Raw genomic sequence first — 9,823 nt, 5'->3', positions numbered from 1 at the left:
GCCTGCTCAGCAATCAGCAAACGTATGAGCTTGTTGCACTGCAAATCAGCTTTTTTTATCATAGTCCATGTTTTTTGCTCAAAGCCGATCATAACGAATATCATAGCTCATGTTTTGTTGAATCAGAAGCAGTATTGATGTGCAAGAAAACATCTGATATCGACAAAGAACGGCTTGTAAGCCTTAAGTGTTGGTTTTCTAGGATATGACGCGGATCCAAAGTCGTAACTCTGACGACGTAGCTCAGGAAATCCTGGGATAGTTTATAGCGGGAATCCAGTGCATCTTGACGTGGAAAATACACATCAACACAAACATTTATACTAAAATGAAGTCGTAAGTTACGACGTAAATTAAGCTGACTCGACACTCGATTTCTGGTAACCCAGGGGTTAGGTATATCTTTTAGATACATACTAATTTGGTACTGTATAAATACCAGCACGTTTTGCAACTCGGTTTGCAACAGGATTCTGATTGGGTAAAATTAGATTAGGGAACAAGGGTACCAACAAGTACGTGATCATCTACATGTACTACAAGTTTTGCACTACACACGCAGATTGGGATGTCTGCCGCGCCTACGATCAGCACGGAGAGCCGACAAGACGTTTAAAACAGAGAGCTGTCTACCGTAAACTGAATACACTTTTTCAATTGCTGTGTCACTCGTGAAGCCCGAGCGAGCCAGACTTGACACAACGTCCCAAAACACCTTTCGTCTTGAGTAGGCAAACTTGTTAGCGCCACGTTCGGCTGCTGTAAAGTCCTTCGCTGCCTTCAATTCTGCACAGCCAACTTGATATTCATGCCATAGTTCGTACAGATCCTTTGGTCGTTTTGATAGTCGGGCTGCACGTTGCCTTGTAGGGGGAACTTCTCCGGCAGGAATGTGGGCAGAGACATCCCGACGAGCGCTAGGCTGCATGACAACGCATCGAACTATTGACTGAGGTTTTTGCAGCTCTCTCTGGATATCGCGTCGTAATTGCTGAATTTCATCCGTTGTATGGCGGCGAATTGCTGCTATTTGAGCGTACAGTGCTGCGAACTCGCGACGACTAACTCCCGACACATTACCACCAGAACGTGTAACAACTGCATTGTTCTCTTGACCAGGGCCCTCACTGCTGTCCAGTATGACGAGGTTTAGTTGCGAGCCATCGCCAGTGACGAAGATTCCCTCCCGAATAACAGAATTTAGCCCTGAAGTGTCAGCAATATTAGCGAATGTGCGTAAAATACTCTGCTGTAGCTTTTTCGGTAATAAAGCGTACTCGTAGTTCTCAGATGGTTCCATCGCCGCCCACAATAATGGCAATGCCAATGTAGCTGCAATGGATTCTTTCATGAGCTGTTTTAAGGCAGGTGCAATCTGATCTACGAGAAAAGCGGTCGAAATGCGACCAGCTCCAGTCCGCATATTATAAAAGCACGGCCCCTCTGGACTTGTTAACGTTGCTGCCGTCAATGCATCAGGATACGGTTGGGTGTTGTCTATGTAGACGTCAACAACCCATTTGCGCGTTTTCCAACGTCCTCGTCGGTTAACAAAGTCCTTTGAGATACCACTCCGAGTCGCGTACGTTGCAGCACCTTTGCAAAGGCTATGTATCCCCTGCTTTCCTGTCTTGAACTTTTTTAATGAGTCGTTCTTCACCATGCTAGTCAATAATCGTCGAACTACACGATCACCGTCCTTAGGATTGCCGTACACAAACTCAGAGCTCATGACACTTGACGTAGACTCTATATGGACAGCGAGGTTGAGAAGTACACACATCTTGGGATCCAGGCTACCAATAATGATCTGCTCTGGAGCATCTCGCTCTTCGTGAATAATTTTTGACCACCGCATCTGCAAAAGTAGTGTGGAAGGGTATTGTGTGTTAGGTGAGAAGTTTGCGAATTGTAACTTCATCATGTCGTCAATCCGAAAGCAAATATGCCATTGCAGTGTGAGCACACTGCTAACCAAGTATGATGAGTCATCCGATTTCCAGCGAGCCCGAACTAAAAGCAGTAAGTTCAAGAAGTCAGCAAACTCCACAGCTCGGCGAGCTTTTGATTCTGCCCACTCGCGACGTACCTCAATTTTTTTTCACCTTCTTGATCAGCTTGCTCACAACCTCGGTTGCAAATGGCTAGTAATGTAGTGGGTCTCGAACTCGAACACAGTATCAGGGAAGCTAGGGCTTCCGTTAACCTTGGTCTATTGCTTGCTCTGAGGCAAAACCCAAACTGCCCACATTAGCTACTCCTTGCCTCCGAATATGGCATTTTTATCTATGACTATAAAACTCCGCAAAATTTCCGATGATGTGTAAATCGGTAACTGAATATATGATGGTATTGTTGAATCAGTAGAACTAAATTATGTAATTACAGATTTTTATTTAATGAAGCTTCAAGCGCTCCATCATTAGCCATTTCAAAAACAAGCCTCACTGCAGCAGCGGCTGCTGGTGTAAAGAATACCTCTCATCTTCTTCTTCCGTGTCAGATAATCTAATTTGCCACACGGAGAGCTCAAATCCAAACAAAATTGAGTTGATATTAATGCTTCTGATAAAAGTAAAGAAAGCTTAATTGTTGTCGCTTATCGTAAAATACGGACAAACGGGCGGAATGCAACAGCATCATTAACTACATGTACACATTTCCAAATTGGATGGGTCGGGGACCATTGCTGACAGACCTCGAGCGCGGCCGGATGCTAGGACTAAGTGAAGGAGGCCTCAGCGGACGCGCTATTGCCAAGATAGTCAAGCGCTCTCGAGACTGTGTTCAGCGCGTACTGAAGCGCTCGCACAAGCACCGCCGCCGCCTTCGAGCTGTAGGCAGAAAGCCCTCACTCTCCAAGCGTCAGACGCGTCGCGTGGTCAGGAAAGTCTCCACTGGAAATTTCAGCTCCACATTGCCCGTGTACGGCACGAACGATCCGCCGACTATTTTCCGTGGTGGACTGGCTAGATTACACCAAGATAGACAATACACTTCCTCTCACGGAACAGCACAAGATGGCTCGCCTCGACTGGGCCATACGCATGATTGTGCATCCGGACATGTGGGCTCAGATTGTATTTTCAGACGAGAAGAAGTTCAATCTAGACGGACCCGACGGTCTACGTCATTACTGGCGCGATATGCTCCGCCCCGCAAGACAGACGATTCGCCGTCAGAATGGAGGTGGATCTGTTATGGTTTGGGATAGCTTCAGCTCCGCGGGGAAGCCGAAGCTAGCAATACTGGAAGGGCGTTAAGCGTCGGAACACTACATCTTTACTGTGTCAGAGTATAGGTGTAGGATAATGCGTCCTAAGACACGTCCTAAACTGTCCTATTTGTCCTAAATTTTACAGGGAGATTTTGGAGATGTGTCCTAAAAAGCGACTAATCCTTCGTTACAGAATATTATAATTTGTGTCCTCCAGATTGTCCTAAACCTCAAATAATAACTTTTTCCGGACTATCTTCGTAAATTTACGTAAGAGTTACTTAAAACTCACATTGGCTTTACTTATTGTCCTGGGGCACACCAACCATTTCTGAATCTCTCCAAGCATCATGGGCCATCGCGGCTACTCCTTCTGCAGCTAGGGCGCTCGTCTATCTGGCCTCTGCTGCCACCTGCGGAAGCAATGTCTTGTCCGCTCTGCTCACGAGAGCGAACGTTCAACAGTGCGGCACGGACCACTGAGATCCCGGACCAGGCCACCATTGACAAGATGTGCGCCTCGACTGCCTGCAACACCCTGCTCGCTGACGTGAAGGCCATGAACCTGGAGGAGTGCCAACTGCCGGTCGGTGTCAGTTCCACAACCTGAAGGCCGACCTGGTAGTCTACGTGCCGTCCAACTGCTCATCGACGTCGGCTCCAAGCCCGGACTCGCCTGCCACAAACGCACCTGTTGTCGACACCCCGACGACGCCAGACAACTCGACGAACCAGGCCGAGCACACTGCCGCGCTAACCAAGACCCCCATCGCTTGCTAACCGCGTCTTCGGATCGACTTGCAGCCAAGTATCCCTTGCGAGTACTTTGCTGCTTTTTGAGCCCCCCCTATATCGTTTCGCGCACAAAAACTTTGTTGTGCGCGAAAAGCACCTCAACGAAACTTCTCTCTTTGTTGACAAAGAGTCGGCTGCTCTTGGAGAGAGGGGCGTTAAGATGATTATTGTTTCTAGCTAGGCCAGTTGAGGATGTTTTGAGGACAGTACATGTTGGGCTTGGTGTTGTCCTATTAGGACAGTGGTCTGAGTTGCAGTCTGTCTTAATAGGACAGCTGAGTGTCCAGTTGTCGAGTGTCCTATTAGGACACGCGGACCCTGGCTTGTTTCGTCCTAAAACTCATTGTGTTGTCCTAAATATCGGTTTTTTTATGAGCCGAATTGCTAGTTTTTTATCCCAGGTTTTAGGACAATAGGACACTTTAGGACTCCTAGTAGGACGCATTCTCTCCTACCCAGAGTATATGCTTTTTTTGCTCACCTCCATCACGGCGTTGACTACATCTACCAGCAGGATAAGGCCTCCATCCACCGACCCAAGCTCACAATGGATTTCTTTGACGAGGAAGGCATTACCCTTCTTGACTGGCCTTCCCGTTCGCCTGATCTGAATCCGATCGAGAACGTGTGGGCCATGATGGCTAGTATTGTTTACCACAATGGTAAGCAGTATGATAGTCTAGTTGAACTAAGAGCCGCGATTCTCGTAGCGTGGGATGCACTAGACGCGTCTTATTTGGTGAAGCTTGTAAACTCGATGCCTAAGCGCTGCATTGAAGTCATTGCGAAGCAAGGAAACAAGACGCACTACTAATCGTAATGACGTAATCATTTCATTTCATCTGACTTGGTTTTTGTATACTTGGTGGTGGCCGTAAATTGTGTCCGACCTAACAATTCATTTTTTTTGTATAGGCGCCTCCTTCGCAGCTCGAATCCCGCAAGTTTCTCATCGTAACTATGTTTTATTCGGTACTATACAGCACATATCTAAACAGCACTTACTAACTCCCAGTAGAAAAAAGTTATAGGCAAAAGATTGGGTGGCCGTATAATTGTGTCCAGGAGTGTATTGATGAACACCCCTCTTGTTTAAATACTTGTGTTATAGTAGTACTTAAGATTAAAATGATTATTGAACGTCCTGTTCATATTTAATGTAGTATCGTCTACCATTGAAACATTCGTGAGTTGACAACATTTTCCAGCGTTTCTAATGCGTTGGGTCTCCATGCCTGCACGCCATGTATTTATAAGCGCGGTCCGTGAGGAGGGGTGTCACAGCTGTCGGACCTGTAATAAAACCTCATAAGGTTTTCCTTTTTAATTAGGAATTTAAGCAAAAAACGTTGTCTCACTATTGCTAGCAAGTAAAACAGTAACGTCACCTGTGACATCAGCGGAGCCTTTAACCTTCAAGTGGGCCCACGGCCCAGTCCATAAAAAAGAATATTTGTAGTGTGTTTCCATAAATTTGCAACTCTCCAATTTCCAAAAATAAACATAGCTTATTGTTAAATTCAGAGATAATGTTATTGACAATGCTATTTTCGGAGGCCCTGTGTACAATCCCTCAATTAGCTTGGCCTCACGTTCTGTGCGGCCCAGTACAGTGGGCAAGGTTGGACTGCGCCAGCAACTACATGTACAGGCACCCGATTCTGGATAATATCACTTGAAAAGTAGTTAATTGTAGTAAGTTACAGTGTTGTCGAGCACCAGTCTTACGGCCTGTATATTCAATGGGTTTAACATGTACTGTAGAAGTTCAACCATAGAAAAGCATTGACGGGGCGGGTAACCTGCATCAGAATAATACGGTCTTGTAGTCAAGTTGCTTTATTTCTTCTGTCGCTACACAAACACTGAAAAATGGGACAAAGGGGGGAGTTCAAAACGAACTTCAGCTGTTGAACTACTTGTAGCTCTCTACTAGCGATAATCCCGTGGTCTTAGGGTGAGGCGTGCGTAAAATTCTACTTCTTCGTGGGTATTGTTTGGCGGTATTAATAATTGTCGTAACGCTTGACGATCGTACTGACGTCATCGCCCGACTTGCCAAGCGAAGCGAAGTATTCTCGGACTTTGTCGGGGTGCATTTTCTTTCCGGCCCAAGAGGGGAACGCAGCTGTAAACAGAAATTCATCGCTTTCGAATTGTTTGAACCACTTGTCAACGGCAGCTTTCCTTTTAGCCGCATCCTGGGCCTTCAGTGCTGCCTTTTGAGACGCCTTAAGTGCTTGTGCGTTTTTAAAGGCGCTATACCCGGAACAATCTTCTTAATCGACGCGAAGTTAATTGTCCTTTCTTCTTGGTTGCCGGTTTCCACAGGCTGTGGCACAGCATTCAACCGCAACAATCTTGCTGTTTCGTGAGTACCTTCACTGCTCTCGGGAGGTCCGAGTGCTGCCGCGGAGACTCGTCCATCAGGAATGATCGCAAATGCTACAGCCACCAAAACAAAAGCTGCCAGTCGCATAGTTGGTGGAAAAGAGTAGTGGTGGGGTTAGTACCTTCGGGTAGAATTGCGAATGAAGTAAATAAAGGAAAAGGTGGATCACAAAGAGGCGAAACGCTCAAACACCTGGATCGAAAGAGCCAGTAAACAGTCCGTGTGCTGTACCAATTCGTATTATAACTGGCATGACACATCTAAGGATAATACATGTAGTACATAGTATGTACTACATTCAATTGACATTTAATATCCTTCGATGTGTCGTCTTGATATTAAATTGGCACTCGTTATTTTGCCCGACTGAGGTAACATAGCATCGCATTTTATACGTGTACAAATAGTAGAGTACGGTTAAATTGGAGTAAAGGTAGGACACTAGCGCGTTTACACTCGTCTGCGGACTTATAGCCGTGGGCCCGCCCCTCTCTTCACTTGCTGCGCTGCGCTCGGGGGGCGCCGCTGCGCGGCCTGCCCCACCCCGGCCTCTAAGTCCTCGACTCGGCAAGGCGCTGTGTCTGGGATTAGAAATTAATTCCGAGCGAGTGTTGCCAAGACCGTCGCTAAGGCCATTTTATGCATGTTGTGGGGGTATAATTGTATAGTCGGTTAGCCAGTCGGGCAAAATACTCACTTCCTATTAAATAGCATGAAGAAGTATGAATTCGTATTAATTACTACTAGTAATAGCAAGGGCTTGCGACACATCTAAGGATATTCGTAATATCATAATACAAATGCAAACCTCTTCTGAAAATCGTCCAGTACTGTACGATAATAAACCAGTACAATGTACAGTACTGCACCCCGTTTTCGAGTCCTCGGACCTTTGATAAACTTCCGGATTCGATGATCCAAAATTGGACCTTTGATAAACTTCCGGATTCGATGATCCAAAATAAAACAAAACTCAGCTGATTAAGCTAAAATGTTATTTATTCACAAAATTTATATAATACACCCCCGCGAAAACGGAGTGCAGTACTGTACATGTCTTTGCCCTGCAGAAGTTCTACTTAGATTGGGAGCTCGAGGAGCCCAAATTTAAAAGGGAGTGAGTGCTGCACCCACCTCGTGCACATGGGACAGTGCTGGAGGGCTTGAGATCCGCATCCGGCTTGCGGGTATACCTCGTGTAGCGTATACTTTTCCCCCCCCACTCATTTTTGCAGCGGGGGCAAATCAGCAGCAGCCAGGAAGCCATGGCGCCCGACCTGCGCGTCAAAGCGGCGGTGCGACCGCCGCGCCACGGAGGAGGGGCGAGTGATAGTGAAGAGGGGGTCGACAGCGACGAGGAGCGGTTCGACTCGTCAGCGGAGTTGTCGGGTACCGGCAGCTCCACGTCCAAGCAGCGTCGATCGGATGTTTCCGACAGTCTCCAGACAATCCAGAGCGGTGAGCAGCCAGTGGTGATAGCTCCGTCACTCGAGAAGAAAGAGTTTAATTGCCTTAGACGCGTATCTAAAAGTCTATTTAGCCGAGACATACCAGGTAACGTTTGATGCACTGCATATGGTAGCAGGAGCCATATCGCATTATCTAACTGGTTTGTGCGTACAATTGCTGCGTACAGAGCTTCCGCGTTCGCACTAACAACAAGGTCGTGACGAGAAATAAGAAGATTCGAGACTCCGGGTCTACGAAGCCGCTTGTGCCCGATGGGTGGACTCATTATTCGAAGACTTTCGTCTGCACCCACGCAGGGAAGTACAAGCCGCGTGGACAAGGCAAGAGAAAGCGGCAAGAGTCGAGAGCTCTCGAGTGTGACGCGCAGGTGTGTGACGCTCAGTCGGGCTCAGTCGGGCTCAGTCGGGCTCAGTTGGGCTCAGTTGGGCTCAGTTGTGCTCAGTTGGGCTCGGATGGACTGAAATGGATTTGAATGGTGCTGTTGGTTGGCCATGCATGTGCTCACGTGCAATTGTATCACTACGTAGATCAATGCCTGCGTACAAGTGACCGACTCGGCTGCAGCAGTTCCCACTTTTGTGCTGCGAATTGCTGTTGCCCGTTTGGAGCATAACCATCCGCTCTCAAGACATACTTTCGACCATTATCCACACAACCGGACAGCTATTGAGTCTGAGCTGGCCAAGACTGTTAGCGAGCTTGTCAAAGCCGGAGCCAAGAAGAAACGCATCCTGCAGTTCATCCACGAGAATTCTAGCTGCTACCCAACGAGCCAGGACGTACACAATCTGGTGCGCAAGCTGAAGAAACAGACCCATACAGCTCAGACATCTGCAAAACGATTGAAGCAATGGATGACTGAGTTCACGCAAGAGCTAGGGAATGTTGAGGCATTTTTGTCGACTCAATCCATGATAAGGTATGAACACTATTGCTGTTACTGTGTAGCCGTCGCTTGTTTAACTTTCTATGCTGATGTTAGACTGTAGCTACATGTATAACACTACAGACAAAGCATATGCGGGAGCTCTTCGACCATTTCCCAGAGGTCGTGATGATCAACGCCACGCACGGTACAAACTTGTCAAATTACAAGGTTTTCTCGATTATGGCACACGACGCATTTGGGAAGGGCCAGTTCGTACAGCATGCTGTTCTCCAGAACGAGCGTAACCAGACGCTTCTGACGGCCCTGGAGCAGTTCAAGCGCTACAATCCGGCGTGGACGCACATCAAATGCATACTGATCGACAAAGATTTCGGCGAGATCGGCGTGTTGAAGAAAACGTTTCCGGACGCGGCGTTGCTGTTGTGCCGGTTTCACGTGTTGAAATATCTGCGAGAGCAGATAGCATCAAAAGACTATGGGTTCAATGCTTGGCAGAAGCAGCAACTGAACGGATTGATCAACTTGCTGGTTTACGCAAAAACGGAGCGACAATACTTGCGCTTGCGCGAGTATATGCGCCATATTATCGATGCAGGGACTGGAAGAGTACCATCTGAGAAAGCTAGGTCTGGGGATGTTGTGTTGGGCACTGGTCAGACGGAGATGGGCACGGATGGTGTCCAGTTGGCCATCAGTTGGGCGGAGTTGGGCGCGGATGGCGAACCGCGTGAAGCGTGCAAGCACCCTTTTGAAGTGTATTTCGTAAAAAAAAAACTGGGATAAGTGTCGTCAAATGTGGTGCGCGTTTGAAAGGCAGAATGCTTGCACCCTCGGCAACAATACAAATAACCGCCTTAAAGCTTCGTGGAAGCACCTGGAGGAGCTTGTGGACTCCTTTATGCAAGTGGACGAGTGCATTGTTTCGATAATGGTTATCAAGCTCAGGCGGAGAGAAAATTTAAGGACGTCTACAAACTATCTGTCGTGCATCATCCGAAGTACCATCACGAGATGGATTTTCTCTCGAAGCTGGTAAGCGAGCACGCGTGCGAGCTTGTGT

The 9,823-nt window shown here is 47.4% G+C and overlaps 3 protein-coding genes across 3 annotated transcripts; all 3 read right to left on the bottom strand.

Moving 5' to 3' along the window:
* Positions 1 to 550: 550 nt before the first annotated feature.
* On the bottom strand, positions 551 to 1,351 carry PITG_23030 (uncharacterized protein; the record flags this gene model as incomplete). The annotated part of the gene is made up of 1 exon (XM_002899058.1): positions 551 to 1,351. The coding sequence occupies one exon, from the start codon at positions 1,349 to 1,351 to the stop codon at positions 551 to 553; it is 801 nt and encodes a 266-aa protein (XP_002899104.1).
* Positions 1,352 to 1,452: 101 nt separating this feature from the next.
* On the bottom strand, positions 1,453 to 1,921 carry PITG_14933 (uncharacterized protein; the record flags this gene model as incomplete). The annotated part of the gene is made up of 3 exons (XM_002899057.1): positions 1,453 to 1,461; positions 1,514 to 1,539; positions 1,597 to 1,921. 3 exons carry the CDS (start codon positions 1,919 to 1,921, stop codon positions 1,453 to 1,455), a joined length of 360 nt encoding a protein of 119 aa, XP_002899103.1.
* A 4,300-nt stretch (positions 1,922 to 6,221) lies between these two features.
* Positions 6,222 to 6,491, bottom strand: PITG_14932 (secreted RxLR effector peptide protein, putative; the record flags this gene model as incomplete). The annotated part of the gene is made up of 1 exon (XM_002899056.1): positions 6,222 to 6,491. One exon carries the CDS (start codon positions 6,489 to 6,491, stop codon positions 6,222 to 6,224), a length of 270 nt encoding a protein of 89 aa, XP_002899102.1.
* Between the last annotated feature and the right edge of the window lie 3,332 nt (positions 6,492 to 9,823).

Source organism: Phytophthora infestans, genomic scaffold, assembly GCF_000142945.1.
Source record: "Phytophthora infestans T30-4 supercont1.33 genomic scaffold, whole genome shotgun sequence".
Lineage (NCBI taxonomy): Eukaryota > Oomycota > Peronosporomycetes > Peronosporales > Peronosporaceae > Phytophthora > Phytophthora infestans.
Note: the sequence above shows the minus strand (reverse complement) of the source record. Positions and strands in the feature narration are given on the sequence as shown.